This window comes from Symphodus melops (genome assembly GCF_947650265.1).
Source record: "Symphodus melops genome assembly, chromosome: 7".
NCBI classification, from domain to species: Eukaryota; Metazoa; Chordata; class Actinopteri; order Labriformes; family Labridae; genus Symphodus; species Symphodus melops.
The window spans coordinates 26,805,344-26,823,652 of record NC_136697.1 but is presented as its reverse complement, the minus strand read 5'-3'; the positions used below and the strand labels follow the sequence as shown (position 1 = coordinate 26,823,652).

Genomic DNA, 18,309 nt, shown 5'->3' with positions numbered 1-18,309 from the left:
CCCCCATTCATCCCAAAACGAAAACTTCCCATGGTTACAGCAGAAATAATACATTTAATACATTTAACAAACCTTCTGGCAGAGGGATCTTCTTGAGGGCACGTGGCGCTCCTGAAGGACGTTTGACTACCGTGTGTGTGTCCTCGTTACAAAATCACCGCGGTGCACTGAAAGTTCATCTCGTTTGCAAATTCCCAGAATGCACTGTGAAGAAGAACTGAGCACATCTCTGGCCTCAGCGTGCCTGGAAGTAAGGTCAGCACGCTTCTGCCTCACAGCACACTCTCACACAGCGTCACAGCGGGGTAAACACAGCAGAAGCTCGGGGGAATGTTTCAAAGTGTTTTACATGTTGATGTTTCAAGCTAACGGGAGACAAAAAGCACCGTGAAGTCCCACAATTTTTTTATTTTTTAAATCTACATATTTGTGCAGCTTTGTTTGTTGGGAAGTTTTTCATATTTGCTCAGGACTGAGGAGCCACTTTTAATTTAATACAAATAATAACACTAAAAGACCCTTTAGTGTTAAACCAGCCGCTCGTAAAACACTTAACGGTTCACCATGACGTTGAACTGAAGTGCGATTGTTTTTTTTTGTTTTTTCAGAAATGACATCCAGACGTCAGGACGCTGCAGATGAGGTGCGTTCACTTGCACGGTGAGTCTTCAGTATTTCTTTGAACTGATGTCACACAACAGCTTCTAGCGAGAGCGATGTTTGGCTCCTGAACGAGCTGAACGTTGAGCCCTCCGTGTGAATCAGAGCACAGCTCAGAGAGGGAGTCCAAAACTGCCATCTGGTCACCGGCTGGACGAGGTCTGAAGGATCAGCAGGGAATTCACTGCACACGTTCATACGTTGAGAAGAGGGGAGGGTACGAGGTGAAACTCTGAAGCTCACTCTGCACCTCGATCCAAATCAGAGTCAGCGTTGGCTTTAACAGTGAAGCTGTTTGAGGACGACTCAGGAGCTCCTTCTGTGAGCGACTAGTGATGCCTGGGTGTCCAAAGAACACTTCCTGCAGATCGGTTGGAACGAGATCGGTCGTTTTAGTCCTTTACAAACAACACCTGAGCGGACAGGTAGCCACGTTCTCAAGGAGGTCTCTACACACCGGGGTTTGATTGACAGCAAAAAAAACAAACCGCTTAATTTGAATAAATGTACAGAAGCTCACACCACAAAATGTTCTTATCGTATCAAAAAGTAACGTGGTGAGCAAGGAAGAACAAGAACCAATCACAGAACTAAACAGACAAGATTGAGTCAAACAGAAGAGACAACATTAGAACAAAAGATAATAATAAATAATCTCCCCAAAAACCCTGCTCCTCCGCTGACCTTTCCATGACTCCTCAGAACAGCCAATGAGAGCCTTTGTTTAAGTGGCGGGCACTCCCTCTGCTCTGACATCCAATGACTGACTGACGTGTCTCGTAGCCAAACAAATCGACCTCATTTATTAGCTCAAATAGGTCACAGCTAAACGCATCCAGTGCAAACATTCATTAGTTTTAATTAATCGTGAATGAACGAACAGCTCACCATTTCTGCCAAAATTATGTCCTGAGAACTCGGGGACACAGGATGGTGGCGGTTTCTCCGGTCTCAGCTCTCTTCCAGCATGCAATGTTGTCCCACTCGCCTTTGCATCCCGAGCCTGTGGAAAACCCCAAACAGCAGAACACTTCAAGCACAGAACGATCAATAAAAGTGTTTAAGACGAAGGAGGAAGGAGACAGCCGATCTGAGAGGAGACGTTTGTGGTTGTTGTTGATATTAAAGAGGACATATTATCCCACCTCTTTAATCTGTCCCCCCTGTGCTCTAAATGAAACATCTGTGCTTTAGTTCAAATATAACATGGATCAAGCAGCAGAGGAGGTTTGTGACCCTGTAGACACCAGCTCTCTTTGAACGCTCCGTTTTGACATGAGACTCTTTTCTTGTTTTAGTGTTTTATTGTTTTTATTGTTTTAACCCTGTTAGTGTTTTACTTATGTTTTACGTTTGTGCTCTTCATGTATGTACAGCACTTTGTCACAGCTACGGCTGTTTAAAGTGCTTTATAAATAAAGTTGAGTTGAGTTGAGTTTCGGTGTGTGTGTCTCTTTAAATGCAATAAGCCCCGCCCCCTTGAGTTTGTCCCCTTAGACATCACTCCTTCGCTAGAGAGAATAAAAATGGCAGACCTGCACAAAAGTTTAGCTCCAGGCTGGAGGTGGAGATATGAGGGGAGTTTTTTTTTTTTTTTTTACCCAGAATCCCACTGTGACATCACAAGGGGAGCACATTTCAAACGGAGCATTTCTCTCTTTGTTGTCAGACTTATACAGATCACAAACAAAAGACTGGATGGATTTATTTCACATGTTGTGAGTCTGCAGACTCTCAGGTTACCCAAAGAAATGTTTAAAGACACTGTGACAGTGATTTTATTTTTAACCACATATCCCCTTTAAGTCTTGAAGACAGCAGAAGGAAAGACCCTCAGCACTACATCATTAAAATAAATCTTTAAACATACATCAACGTTGGGGTTTTCTTGGTTTTAAAAAAATAAAAAAAATAATAAATATAAAAAATAAATAAATAAAGTCTCAATCTGAATGATCCGTTTCCTGGTTTCTGGATGGCAGACGCTTGATGCGACCGCCTCAAAACATTGGCGATGCCGACTGCCAAGAGAAGACAAAAACAAAACACAAGCACGTGCAGACGACCGTTATTCTGTGAATAAGAACTCAGTGAGGTTGAACTGACGTGTGGAGGATTTAGAAGCAATCAGGGAAGAGAAAAACAAAACACACACAAACAGCCTCCTGAAATAGCTCTCCCAGGTCCCTGCGCGACTCTTAATGGGTGCAAAAGTGCTGACGGCGAACTGAGCAGTCGGCGAGACATGAACGGAGACGGTGTGTTTGGTCAAACGTAGCGGCCCCGCTGAAGAACCACACAGACAGACCGCTACGAGCGCTTCAGACCATGAAGAATGGGGGGAAAAAAGAAAGTGCTATAAAAAGAAACCTATTAGCGTCAAGACCAAAGATTCGTGCTGAAAGGGATGATCAGCCTCACTTCTGCAGCTTTTCTTCCGACCTCCATTAAGGCTCCGGTGGTGTGTAAAAAATGTTGCGCTGCACATAGGACAGAAGTTTTCAAAAGTGTGGGGGACTCGTCTATTAGTCAGGCTTTTAATTATTATTATGCACAGCTAGTCTGGGAGAGACTCACACCAGGAAGTCTGTCTGTTAATATACGCCCGCCGTCTGTACGGCTTTTTCTACTTTTGATCCGAACACTATGTCAAAGGATAAATGTGAGAGGAGCCTCTTCCATACATCTGCATTTCATTTTCCAAAAATTGCAGCAACACCAGGCTATGAAATCCTGTCCAATCTTTCTCCTCTGATTCTAAGTAGGATGGATGGTTTGGTGCTGATTAGAAGTTAAAAAAAAAAAAAAAAAAAAAACGTGCTCTGTCCAATCAGTCTCTTTAGACTCACTCATTTCGGGCGCTTGCATCCACGATCTCATTCTTTTGGGCTCTACCTACAGCTCTCGACTCTAGCTGAGGGTGAATCTTCTTCAATAATCTAACAAAAAAAAAAAAAAAAAGGAGCATCAAAAGCAAAAGAGGCCGAAGAATTTGATGTAAAGTGCCGTCTACTTAAGGTTGTTCTGACCTTCCCATTTTGATGCGTTTTGTCTCCTGAAGAAAAGCCTGAGATGAGAGAGGGCGAGAGAGAGAGAGAGAGAGAGAGAGGGAGAGAGAGAGAGAGAGAGAGAAAGAGAGGGAGAGAGAGAGAGAGAAGATGGGGAGAGAGAGAGAGAGAGAGAGGGAGAGGGAGAGAGAGAGAGAGAGAGAGAGAGAGAGAGAGAGAGAGAGAGAGAGAGAGAGAGAGAGAGAGAGAGAGAGAAGATGTCCTGGAGTAAATAAAACAGCTCTAATGCAGATGTGAAGTCATCAGTACATGAAGAAGAGTCTGAGTGAGCCTTCGTCTTTGTGTGTGACGAGAGCAGGTCACATGTGGAGGGCGTGTTCGTCTCCTCGTTCACAAACAAAGCGCCGTTAGCTCGGCCGACTTTCACTCATCCATGAAAGTCTTCAGAATTTAGAAGCTTTCCTTTTTATGAGTGACGATCACTGAGGCCACGTTTCCAACATGGCAGCCACGATGGATGATCTTCTAAAACAGCCCTTCACAAACCAGCAGGGGGCGCCACTCAGACCGTCCAGGTTCAGCAGGGCGACGAGAATGATGGGGCCCCCTGAGGGAGGGTCACTACTGTCACTGCAAAATATGCACATTTTGGGGTGCTGCTTTGCGCCAAAGTTTGTCAGCCCTCTGGGGCCCCCCTACAGGTCTGGGGCCCACCTACAGGTCTGGGGCCCACCTACAGGTCTGGGGCCCACCTACAGGTCTGGGGCCCACCTATAGGTCGCGTGAGGTTCGAGGACTCGACGAGAGCTGAAGGTTTTTACCGTCTCGTTTGAGAGCGGAGCTGCAGAATCAGACAAAAGCTGGAGAGCCTGTTAGCCCGAGCGAGTCGGATGAATCAACCCTGAAAGAAAACTGCTTTTCCCAGCAGATTTTCCCCCGCGGGACAATTTGAGCCATGTTATTATTTAGCTCTTCTTCGTGTCATTGAGCTTTAATTAACACAGCAGGGGGGGAGGGGGGGGGGAGGAGGGAGGGGGGGGGGGACACTTGGCGACTAGAAAGCTCACATGGCTGGAGAGCAAAGTCAGCCTCGTTAACACAACAGCTCGTTTTAGACTTCACTGTCGTGTCTGTCACATAAAAAAAAAACAACAACACTCAGAATTAATTTGTTTTTCGTCCACGTTTCATCCTCACATGAGACCGCCGACTGCGAGCGAGAGGAGGACGCCGTGTGAGCCGTTTAGACGCAGACATGCTGTTCAAACATTCAGAAAGGAAACTGGAGAGTTGAAAACTCAAACTCACTTCAGCGCCTGGGTAACGAAGGGTGAAGAAGGTTTAGACCGGGACAGGATCAAGTCTGGCTTGACAGAAGGCCTCACTGTGTCCAGGTTTGGACGCCACTTTTAAAAGCAGCATCATCCGTCTCGAAAAAAATCTGTATCCATACCACCAGATCTGAGAACTGGGTCAGTCTAAAAATACCAAGAGTGAAGGGCTTAACGGGGAAAGACTGCTTTTAGCGTGGCTGCACCGCCATCATAGATAACACTCTTTAAAGATTTATTTTGAGGCCTTTTTGTGGCTTTGTTGGAGGGACGGACGGTGGACAGAGACAGGGGACTGATATGCAGGAAGGGAGACACATGGGGACGCACGCACTAACCACTGCGCCTCCAACGCCCCACGGATAACCGTCTTGACGAGAGCGAGAGATAAAACACCGAAGGTCTCAGTTCTAAAGGGTCAAAACGGAGCGTTTTATTCTGAAAATCCGTGTGCTCTCCCTGCTACAGTAAATACAAAATTTGCACAGGACAGTGTTTGTGTTCAGCTGTGGAGAATCCCCACGTTGAACGTCACATTTCTAAAAACACATAAAAGGAGGAGTTTCGTTTCAGTCTTGTCCATATTTGGTCGGGCAGAGTAACACTCTTAATTCCACCTGAGATGTAATCTGATTAGTCGACCTCAGGGGTCAGGTGGGGTGAGTCTCGTATCCACACAAACTCTGCATTCATTCATTCAAAAGAAAGAAAGAAAGAAAGATGAGCAGGAATCTGCTGCTGTTTCACTTCCTGCAGAGAAACAGATCAAATGTTGGACAGAATACAAACGACGGGATTAAAGTGTGACGTGAAGGCTGCTCACGCCCTTATATGGAAAAGGCTTGAATATTTAAACTACCTGTTATTTTGAAAACAATGCTGTCAAAAGATGTATCCAGGATTAATCACCATATTTTACATTTAATCACATCATATTTAATCGCATGTATGAAATTCTATTATTTCCTATTAAAAAAAGAAAGTTGCGAAGCTTTTATTTTGAAATTGTATACCGTCTAGAGCTGGTAGTAGTTTGGTTGCTGTCTTAATTCAACCCTGCTTTTATTTTGAAATAGAGCATGGAGCTTCCTGTAGATGGAAGGTGAGGACAGGAAGTGATTAGATCACAAAGTGAGGTCACAAAGGTCACAAAAGGTCAAAGTGTGATGTCATCAGGACCACTATCTACGGTGAGCCTGTAGGGACAAAACAGCGTGAGATTCACGGTGATTAACTCGTGAACGCTGAAATCTTTCAGCTCGGAGAGAAAGAGTTTCAAAGTAAAGTTGTCAGTGAGTGATTCTGACCTTTGACCCCGCCCGCTGACTCCTCCTCCTCCTTCTCGAGCAGCCGCAGACACTCCGCCTGGTCTCTCTCCACCTCCAACATAAAGTTACAGGTCGGGTGTCGTCCGTGCACCTGTGGAGGGAAAGACCGAGACGTTACATCAGGTCAAAGTGGCGTCCAGCCAGATCAGCCCTTGAGCATGGCAAAGTGACCTTTGACCTCTGAGCTGGGTCACACTTCTCTTAAGGCCTCTTCGACTGTACTTTTTAGCGGTGTGTTCAAGTGCAACTCTGGTGACTCGAGGCGACGCCGCAGACGGCCTCGGGTCGCCGCGCGTTCTTCGCCGTCTGCTCGCCGCGTCGGAGCCTTCGGTTTTTATTTCTTCATGTTGTTGTTCATGTTTTGTGTTCTCGTCTCTTAAACGGCTTAACGGACGTCTTTGGACCCGACGCACAGAAGGAAAATCACAGTTATGATTAACAGATAAATACACAGTCAGGATAAGCTGCTTACACCACCACTGTGTGTGTGTGTGTGTGTGTGTGTGTGTGTGTGTGTGTGTGTGTGTGTGTGTGTGTGTGTGTGTGTGTTTAAAAATCAGCAGCAGCAGATGAACTAATGTTCTGTGAGCCACATAAATCCACCAAAGCAAACACTGAGACTCTGCCAAACAGCAAACCAAAAACAACCCACCATCCATCGTTTGGAATCATAACATCAGTGTGTGTGTGTGTGTGTGCGTGTGTGTGTGTGTGTGTGTGTGTGTGTTAAAGCGGCTGATCTGATTCCAGCACTAACAAAGATCTGTGTTAATACTGCAGTCTGCTTACATCACTGCTACATGATGATGTCACGCAAAGCAAAACACTGCAGATGTCTTCCTGCAGTTTAAAGTGATCGATCAGAACGATGTCGACATGAAGGAAACACGATGAAGAGCAGCAGCCAATCAAAATCAAGTCTTTGAATCCTGAAGAGAAAGAAGAAGGAAGCTCAGAGCTGTGATCTGTCTCTCTCTCTCTCTCTCTCTCTCTCTCCCTCTCTCTCTCTCTCTCCTTTATCAGTCTGCGTCAGATGTTGCTTTTTGGTGGCTTCATTTAACTCCGCCTACTTTCCTCTTTTCTTCTTCTTCTTCTTCTTCTTCTTCTTCTTCTCTCCCGGCTCCTTCTCACCTTTTCATCCCGCTTTGAAGTTTCAAGTCAAAGACGCATGTAAGCCTGAGTGGCATACCTGTCTCAGACCGCAGTGTGTGTGTGTGTGTGTGTGTGTGTGTGTGTGCAGACAGCATGTTCACATCCTTTAGATGTTTCTCACACACACACACACACACACACACACACACACACACACACACACACCTTACTACGAATAAATGCTGCTGACTTTGACACCCAGGTAGAAACCAGACACAGGCCAGAGTGTCGATCTAAAAGAGTTCATCATAGAAGTGATTGTACCCGAGCTATGCAGATTCAGAGCTGGCTAAACACTGAAGCTACAATCCTTCACCTGAACAACATGATCACCAAAGTGTTACAGACGGTTTATTTATCACATGCAAGTCCGTCCAACAGTTGCACAAGTATTTCACCACAGCAGATGTTTGACTCTTTAACGAGAGACGAGGTGAGAGGTCATTTATCTGGAGCCTAAAGCCGTCACGCCTCACGAGATATTAGTTCAACGCCATCGCCCTTTAATGGAACACGGCCTGAAATACGTCAACGCCGGCTGATTTTTTACCCCATATAGAATTAAAATATGACAGCACATGACACGTCAGAGCCGTGTTCTTTCATTTTCCAACTGTGCCATGCCGGAAAAAAATGGAAAATGCATCATGGGGGGACGGGGACGGGGGGAAGGGGGGACGGGGGGACGCTTTGAAAATGATCCAAAATTACTGAAAAATTAGAAGAAAAAAAAAATCCTGTATAGAAAAATAATGAAACTGGAAACTTGGTGTTTGGTCCGTCCATGACTGGGACATGTGAGACGTCCCTGGTGAAGGGACGACAGTGTCCTCAACAAACTAATCACCCCCAACATGTGGCTGTAGGTGAAGTACGTCTTAGAGACAGGAAACACACGGGTACCGTTTGGCCAATCAGATGAAGCCGTGCTGCAGCGATGACATCAGAAAATCAGGAACCTCAAGTCTCTGAAACAGTTCACATGAAGTTCCCCGCTCGACGACGACGATGACGATGATGGAAATTGGGGGGAGGGGTCACGGGGTGGGAATGAGAGCGTGAGTCAGATTGGAGCCTTCAGCGTCTCATTAGCATCAAACATGAATCTGTCGTCCAGTTTGACCTCCAACGAATGAGATCGTTCACTCAGGAGACGAAGAGCGAGCGGCGCCAACCGCACACGTGCAAGACGTGTGATGTAATGAACGCACTGATGACTCTGCAGAGTGTGAGAAACCGGCTGAATCATGAAGGAGATAAAATCTTCAGCTTGTCGTCGACGGAGAAGGGAGTGAATCCGAGCGACTCGCCGAGCGTGCGAGCGTGCGTGCGTCACGCCGCATCAAACAGGCCGAGCGCGCGTTCCTCTCAGAGCGTCTTTATCAGAGCCGGCGATTACACAGTAATCCCACCGCTCCACTCCTGCTCCCCTCTACACTCACGCTCAGGCTGAATGTGTCTGAACCCTTCACAGAGCGGGCCTGTTAGTGCCTTGCTCGAGGGCGCTCTGCAGGAACGGGGAGCTTGAGAGGAATCGGAGGGGTTTGTTTTCTCCAGCTGGTTTTCTTCTTCTCTGAGAATCAAAAAAAAAGACTCCTCAAGGATCTGAGACTGCTTGAATCTGTGTCTGTTCATGTGGACGTCTCAGAGGCGTAGCGAGGAGGGGGGGGGGGGGTGAAGGGGGGGGGACCCCGACGTCTCCGTGTGCAAAAAGTCCTCTTTAAACAAGCGTCGCTGGATCGTGCAGGATTCATCACATCTATTCATGAAAACGTGAAAAACAAGCTCTCAGATTTCTGTCAAATTGAAGGGATTTTAAACGGATGCTTTTATCCACGGGGGGATTTAAACCGAGCGCAGAGTTTATCAGACAAATGCACCCAAATGTTTTCCAGATTAGCAGAACAACGAGACGCCGACGCCAAAAAAAAAACGGGCGCTGTTAATATTTTTAGAATCCCATTATGGTGGCTCCTGTTTGCTGGCTGCGTACAATGAGGGGAGAGAGAGAGAGAGAGAGAGAGAGAGAGAGAGAGAGAGAGAGAGAGAGCGTTTCTCATCCCTCCTCGTGTTCCCGCTCACGGCAACAACAAAAGCAACCAAATCACAGCGCTGTGCTTCATCATGAGCGGTCACGCCTCGCTGCTTTCTGTGGCCTAAATACTCACACACGAGCTCGTCCTTCCTCCTGAAAGGAATGTCCCGCGTGGACATTGGATGACTTTCTCCGTCTTTACACTCGGTGATGTCGTTTGGATGAAAGAGGAGGTTTTTTTTTGGAACTCATGAGTCCAAACTTTGGCGGATTCAATCAGACTCAAACTTTTTTTTGTGGCTCCGGCTGAACTTCAACTCAAATAGAGACACATTCTTCCGCTTGTGTTGATGAACTGTTGGACAGACGTCCCGATCAGAAGCTCTCAAAGCTTTGTGAAGACACTTGGACGCCTGAAGGTCCACGCAGAAGCCGACGCAGCACTCACAAGTCCACCAGCTCGGGCTGCAGGAAGGAGAAGGTGAGCCAGACTGTCTGAGACCCATCCAAGACCCAAGACCCAATACTCCAACGTTAAGACGACTAGTCCATCAATGGCCAACGATAAGGAGAGGACAGACCTGGGGACATGGACGAATCAGAGCTGTGGAGTTCAAACAGCAACAACAGGGGAGCTGACATGGAGAACAACCCTGCAACTCCCCAAAACCCCCAAATCCCCCCCCCCCCCATCCTCTCTGCATGCAAGCTACAGGGGGGGAGAGTACTGAGCATACAACAACAGGAGCGCTGATTTACAACAAACACAGGATTCACCTGATCAATAACGGGGGGGGGGGGGGGGGGACGGTCACATGGTGCACACAGACTCAGGCCTCAGGTGTGCCTGCTGCCTGCTCACACTGGACCATCTGTGGAGTGGACATCACGCTGATGTGTGACGGGTACACGGTCCCCACAGACGGACATGATGTCTCCATCAATCCTGACAGTTCACTCTCACTTCCTGTGAGGAGAATAATCTGATAAGATGCCACCTGATCTCATTTGTGTTTGATTTGCATTGTAATAATAATTTATGCTGATCCTTATGTGTATGATCGTGTTCATACAGACTGACATCCTGAACTTACTGTTTTTAACTCTTTTTATTATTATTTTAAATACATTTTGATCTTGTTTGATTTTTGCACTGTGTGATTTTTCACACTTTCCTTTCTTTGTGTCACCCTGTGTGTCTCTGCCCACTCAAGGTGCCGTCAGGGAGAAAAGGGGCGGGGCCAGTTCATCTGATGTCATCATGCACCTGAGCAGACTGGGTATATAAGATGGCTTCTCTCTCTCTGTCTCTCTCGCTCTGTCTCTCTCTCCCTCTCTCTGTCTCTCTCTCTCCCTCTCTCTCTCTCCCTCTCTGTCTCTCTCTCCCTCTCTCTCTCTCTCTGTGTCTCTCTCTCTCTCTCTGTGTCTCTCTCTCTGTGTCTCTCTCTCTCTCTCTCTCTCTCTCTCTCTCTCTCTCTGTGTCTCTCTCTCTCTCTCCCTCTCTCTCTCCCTCCCTCTGTGTCTCTCTCTCTCCCTCTCTCTCTCTCCCTCTCTGTGTCTCTCTCTCCCTCCCTCTCTCTCCCTCTCTCTCTCTCTCTGTGTCTTTCTCTCCCTCTGTCTCTCTCTCTCCCTCTCTGTCTCTCTCTCCGTCTCTCTCTCTCTCTGTCTCTCTCTCTCTCTCCCTCCCTCTCTCTCTCTCTCTCTCTCTCTCTGTCTCCCTCTCTCTCTCTCCCTCTCTCTCTCTCTCTCTCTCTCTCTCTGTCTCCCTCTCTCTCTCTCTCTCTCTCTCTCTCTAACGAGTCATCAGAGCGGTTTTTCGATATATTTCAGGACAGAATTTCATCATCATATTTCACACACACTGTTTTTCTTGTTAACTTTATCTTTACTTTCTAATCTCAAACATGTCGGTCTGTGAATTGATCCACATGTTTCCATCTTGGAATTCCTCTGTGAAGGAAACACACCCTAAACACACAGTGTGATGTCACACATCTGCTTCATTTGTTCTGCCAGATAACATCAACTAAAGACGACTTGGATGGCGTCCAGTCAGAGCGCTGGCACCGTCTTCGTTTCCAACATGAGCCCCTGTTACTGTAGGAACACCTCTCGTCCAATCGGTTCGCTGAGAGCGTCCACTTCTTCCTGTCTTAACACACAGTAATATAAATAAACACCAACATGTTCCCGTTCCAAACACTCCAGCTCGGACCCTCCTCTAGTTTCCTTTTTGCTCAGTGTGTGTGTGTGTGTGTGTGTGTGTGTGTGTGTGTGTGTGTGTGTGTGTGTGTGTGTGTGTGTGTGTGTGTGTGTGTGTGTGTGTGCATCTGCAATCAAACCCGCCAACAATCTCTTCAAAATAAAAGTCCAGCGCCGTCTTCCACTCCTCCCTTTAACCCCTCCTTCTTACCCTGTCTCCTGAATCAGACCCCAGACCTCCAGGACCCCGAGGACCCCGACCCCCGCGGCTCCCAGAGAGGAAGGAACCGCAGAAACCCTCCAACCGTCCTCACACGTCTCCGACCTTCCTGCTTCACTCACCTAAAACTCGACATGCGTCTTTACTGAGACATGTTTTCAAATCAAAGAAAAGGACGTCTCCAAAACAGAACTCACAGATCTGTTTCGCTAAAAGAGCGTGAGCACAGTGACGGGCTGCCAAACAGGACGTGATACTGGAGGCTTCCTCTAGAGGGAGCACCACATAAATCAGACAGCGTTAAACACCACAAGCTACTCGCAGCGACTTTTTATCGTGAGAAGTGACGGCCTATTCCAGCGTTCATTTGTACTTCTAAACACATTCAGGATGTTTTTACTCACATGACGTCACGTCTCTCCTACAGCGACCATTAGCATTACATGCTAATTGCTAATCATGCAAATTAGGCGATGCCGTCTATTTAGCGACTTTTAGGACAGCCAATCGCTGCTTTCCTTACAGAGGAGTTGGACACACTGCCCCGTCTTCTCCCCTGTTGTTGAAGCGGCGCCGATGTCGGACACAATCACCCGCAGGAAACACGATGTCCTGCGTTCAGACACCTCATGCCTCTTCATTAGCAAACATTTACACTCAACCAAAGACTCGTCTGCTGATCTGCTGTTAGAATAAATAACATTTTAAATTCCCCGCTCCTTTTTCGGGGGGTTCATCGGCTTTAATATCCGTTTTCTTCTGCCCTTGAGCAAAGAGAGACACTTAATCCCGAGCAGGATGGACGAGGGACAGCTGAAGACTTTTGTAGCCATGTTTGAGGCCACATTAGTTTGGGTGATCTGAAGCTCTCAGTCAGAGGAGGCTCATGGGAAAGAGACGGATCACATGTGACGGACTGACAGAGGAAAGTGAGATTACAGCTGGAGGAGAGTCCACCATGAGAAGCTTTGTCTGACAAATGAGATGAAGAAATGCAGATTCAGCCGCCCTGTGACGACATCAGGTCAACAAGAGGAACACAACCGACTCGCTGCAGGAGACAACCAGTCGAAAACCACAAAGATGATCAAACCAGAGAGTGAAAAAAATAAAAAAATCCAATTAAGGAGCAGAAATTAAAGAAATATTTGATATAAATGGCTGACTCGCAGGTAGCAGATTAAATGAATTTCCAATTTATTTTAAATTAATCCCAGTTTTCGGTGTTCTTCTGATGCAGATAGTCACATGTAGGGGATGAAAGGATGAATTGTAAAATGGTGCTAAATGGATTCAAAGGTGTCGAGGTTCACATCTGTCAGCAGCTGTGGAGGGAGATTTAATAAATCCAGGACACAGCAGCGTCTTTACAAACGGAGGTGTGGAAACAGTTTGTCTTCATGACAGAAAGAGAAGAGAACAGACGAGATAAAAAATAATACAAATAAAAATAAAAACTGTGCAGATATTACAAGAAGACTGAGAACCACACAAACATGAAGCAGCATGCTCAAATATTCCTCAATATTCAGTGTCTGAGGTTGGTGCCATGTGAATATCTGCTGATATGAATCTTTACTTTGATATTTGAACAAAATCAGTATCTGTTACTAATAGTTATTGACAGTATTTAATGTGAGAAAGAAGTCAAACTGGCGACTCTTTGCTCGGTTAACCGATCATCTTTATCTTCACGGTTAATCACTCCGTCGTTGTCCGGTCCACATGAAGTCAAGAAAATGAAGAGAAATGTGTTTTACATTCCCAAACCAACATCTTTAAAAAATCTTACTTCGTCCTCAATCCAGACATTTTCAGTTTACTGTCATTAGAGGAAACGATTAAATCGATTAATCGTCAATATTCGGTTATCATCCCTCAGGACGTTGAATTAACGACTAAATTAAAAGATAACCAAACCAAACAAATCAATTATTCTAATATTTTAAAATTAACTTGATTTGAATGTGCAGTTATCAATCCCTGATAATCCGCTTATATTTCATGTTAATATAACGTTCGATCCGACTATCACTCAGTTAGTCGAGTAATCAGTATATTGAGTTGTATTGTGTTCCTGTGTGTGTGATGGACTCACCATGAGCGGACAGGTGGACAAACACAGCGTCACAAACAGCAAACTTTTCATCTTTAATTTCTCCTCCGGTGGAAGAAAAACACCAAAGACTTCATTGAAACTCCACTTCAGACTTTTTCATCCCGACAGCTGATTTCAAAGACTTTTAAATTCCATCAAGGTGGGAAATAAAAAATTAAAAAACCCCGTATCCACACAGATATCTCCACACAGAGCTGGATGTGCGCAGAGATGTCTGAACCTCAGCAGCTGTCCATGTGCAACCGTCAAGTTTACCATGAAACACCCAGTCACTTCCGGTGAGGATTTTCAGAATAAGTCATTTGGACGGAAAAGAAAAAAGTCCATACATGTGATATTTAGACGTAAAGGTACAAAGGAAGAAATGTAATGTTGCCTAACGCAGCTGAATGGTAACGTAATATCCTTTAGCTGGATTGTGATTGGCCGATGAAGTTCACCGCCTCATCTTCATCCCCTTCTTTCATGACCACCAGAGCACAGATGGCTGAAATCCAGACCACTTGTGTTCGGACTATCCGATCCAAACAGAGGCCCAGTGTAAAACATTTGTCCAACAGTAGATGAGTCACAGCGGGTTTGTTCTGTGACTCAGAGTCGGACATCCAAACACTCAGACGAGCTCTGAAAAAGCAGTAAACCTGGGGAGAGTGCAGCTTTTGTACACAATTATCTAACAGCAAGTGTACTAACATTCAATACATTTCAGTTATGAGCCTTGTTTCATTATCATATCATATTTACATCATGCACACAGAGAAACTTGATCATGTAAATCTCAAGACCACTTTATGAAGGTCCGGTCTAAAGATCAAAAGCTTTTCCACTCAGTCTTGTCTTAGTCTCAGACTTGGCTGTCTCCGGGTTTTCAGATCAAGACCAGCACTGAGAGGCTACGTGTCCAAGTCATCAGAGGTGCTGCATGTCAACAGGAAAGGCAGGGAACTGCTTGGGGCCCCAGACCATTAGTGGGGGGGGGGGGGCCCTTGTGGGCTGACAAACTTTACACCAAAGTAAATGACTCAAAATGTGCCAAATTTTGCAACGACAGTCGGAAACCTCCCTCAGGGGGCCCCATCTGACGTCACTCACTCTCGCAGTCTGGCTCAACTTTGCCACGCATTTTTACTTTAAAAACAAGAAACAGGAAGAAAGACATCACATGAACACTGGAAGGAGGGGGCCCCAGAATGATTTTCCCATCAGGCCCCATCAGACCCCCCCCCCCCCCCCCGGTTTTACAGTCTAAATGAGTGACACGCCCGCTGCACACAAGATGCTGAATCCTCAGGTCTTGGTCTCGACCCCGTAAATGTCTTGGTCTTGGAGCACCCTGGTCTGGTTTAACGGGGTCTTCCTGCACCTTGCTCAGACGCAGTAACCACGGTGACAGACTGAAGGATCTTGCTGCCTGACCTCAGCATTAGTTACCAGCTTCCAGACACTTGCGGCGTTTCTTTGTGTACATTTAGGAGGACATACATCGCGTGCATCGTATCTCTCTCTCTCTCTCTCTCACTGAAGGGAGAAGCAGAACAGAAAGACACGTGTACATACTTGTGTGTCTCGTACAGTAAACTCTGGGAGGCAGAGCCAGGATGAAGTGGCGACGTATTTACACAAAGCCGGAGCCCGTCGGCGGCCCAGCGAGCGTGAGTCTGTTCTTTACAGTTTGTGTATAAACCTGGATTTAAACAGTGTGGTGGTGAACACAGAGTACCCATCATCCAGCTTCTTTCTTCTTCACTTGTGATTTGATGTTTCAAGTTTCCCGTGTCGCTGCTCCCCCCCGCCGCCAGCGACCTGGACTGACTGAAGCTGCAAAGACAAAGTTCCTCCAAAGGAGACAATAACATGTGTTGTTTCTGTTTTATATTTGCATCTATTATAAGATTTCTGTCGTCATTTCCTCCTTTTTTTCAGCCCCGTTCAAGATGTTCTGAAATTCAAATGTTACTCAGTAACTCAGTCTGAGCCCGAGCTCTGAGGAGGGTCTAATGGGGCCTAATCAAAAACTCATTGGGGGCCCCTAGACCTCGCGTTTACTACAATTTCCCAAGACAGATCTTTAATTTCCTACATTTTGGTTTTCACTAATGCTGCAACGCTGGGGCCCCATTAGGGAGGTCTCCGACTGTCGTTGCAAAATTTGCACATTTTGAGGCAACATTTTGGTTGAAAGTTTGTCAGCCGTTGAGGGGGGCCCCCTACTGGCCTGGAGCACAGCAAGCACAGTTACCTGCCTTGCCTGTTGACACTCAGAGTTCAAGTCACCTCTAGACCGTTTTCAAGTTCATATCAATCACTTTTTAAAGTCGGGAAACTTTAAGGTGACATAAACGCATCATATTGAGTCAGCTCACCATTTTCATACATTTGAATTTAAACTCTTTTTTACAGTGTATGTTTTACATGAATCCAAACCAATCAGGACAGAGAGGGTATTCTTCACAGGAGCGCTCCATGAGGTCACAGCATGCCTCCCCTCCCGGTTCTAAAACCCCACACTGACATCTAGTGGTGAAATGCCGTCTGTGCAAACTCAACAGAGGCCCGTTCAGAATCGACAGCCCAGATCCAAACTTCCTCCAGATCCACTGTCAAATCCTCTGACGGGCTTCATTATATACTTTCTTCACAGTCTCGGTGTCTTGGACTCGAGGTCAGCAGCAGATTAGCTCGGTCACATTTACAGGCGACAAAGAGGATTAAAAGGTCAAAAGGTCAGTGTGCCAATCGAACCTGAAGAAGAAGATTATAAAGGTTTTACAAAAGTAGATGAATAAAAAGCATCTCGTTGTTTAAGATAAAATCATTTTGAACACGGGGGTTTTTCCCGAGGGGTCGAGGTGGCAGCAGTTACAGTAAGACAGCCCAAAGCTTTCAAGGTGCTCCCAAGATAGATGGTTATGAATCATCCCTCCAGCGAACTCCTCGTGGATCATGTCAACACACGCAGTCTACGCCCCGCGTCTCCTCCCAAGTTGGGCGTGGACGGAAAACCTCCAAAGGATTTATTTATTTAACAGACGTACGCAGTTTAAGGTGGATCAGATTATTTCATTAAATCAGGCTTTATTGGAGAGCATCGTCAGACAAGGAGCAGCCTGACGTGGACTGTTTGACATGTTGCTCATCAGTCTTACTCACTCCCATTAAGGCTGTGGAGGGTTTGTGCAGCGTGCGCCGCCATCTTCTTTAAAGAATTGTTGTGGGAGATTTGCAAACAGCAAATCTTGACCTGCGGTGAGAGGAACGTCTGCGGCCTCTTTTCTTGTTTTCACGATCAATCCTTCAGAGGCACGTGGGCAGCATTAGAGCCCAAGGCGGATCTACCCAGTGGGGCCTGTCCCATGATGACGTGTTGTTGTTATTATTACTGGTTTTAAATCGATCATACTCGTTGTTGTTGTTGTTGTTCTGTTTCTCTTTCTGCCCTGCACTCACTCTAGATGTGTTTCCGGCCCCATGAACCAAAGGTCTAAAGTGTTCCTGAAGTTCTGTTTGAGGGTTCTGCATGTTAAGAGACAGCGTTTCTTTGCTACTGTAACTTTCTAAATGCTGTGTAAACGATAAGTAATAGCTTCATGGTCTCGGTCTCGACCTGCTCTGTGTGTAAAGTGTCTCAGATAACATCATGAATCGATGCTTTACAAAACTCCCATAGGCAGGCTATCTATTCAATAAGAATCCAGTGAATGTAAATGGATGGAACAATAGGCTGCAGATGCCCAAAATAATGAGCAGATTTAAAAAAAAAAAAAAAAAAAATCAGCTAAAAATATGAAAAGCAGTTATTGATAAAGTTTGTTGGGAGTTTATTGCGATGTAGAAAATTGGGCTTTTAAGGCCTATAGCCTACTCAGAGGCAGGTCTCTATTTGGGGCCCCAAGACCAGTACAGGTGGACCCCTCGAGGACTCACAAACTATGAACCACAGCGGCAACCCAAGAACGTGCAAACTATGCAGTGACAAACCTCCCTGAGGGGGCCCCATCTGACATCCGTCTGAGGGACCCCTGAGTTAAGGCCGAGGGCCCCAGCAGACTGGAGCCTACTTAAATAAACGGTTAGGCCAACATGAAGCCATACATCCAGCAATGGAGTTCACGCCATATAAAGAGGCTCGTCCTTGATAGAAGCAAAGAGTTATTATAAAATAAACAACAGCTATTCTTGTTTATTTTATTGGTTCCTAAACAGATATTAAAGCGCTATATTTTAAACAAACGTATTATTATTATAATGCTGCTT

At 46.0% G+C, this 18,309-nt stretch overlaps 1 protein-coding gene across 1 annotated transcript in view; it reads right to left on the bottom strand.

Annotated features, from left to right (window-relative positions):
- LOC306826274 (vasoactive intestinal polypeptide receptor 2-like) overlaps window positions 1–14,374 on the bottom strand; it is a 23,941-nt gene extending 9,567 nt beyond the window's left edge. Inside the window, 4 exon segments of the mRNA XM_079347476.1 lie at window positions 1,549–1,564; window positions 1,566–1,663; window positions 6,307–6,418; window positions 14,035–14,374. Coding sequence (XP_079203602.1) covers window positions 1,549–1,564; window positions 1,566–1,663; window positions 6,307–6,418; window positions 14,035–14,085 — 277 coding nt within the window. The 5' untranslated portion in view covers window positions 14,086–14,374.
- Between the last annotated feature and the right edge of the window lie 3,935 nt (window positions 14,375–18,309).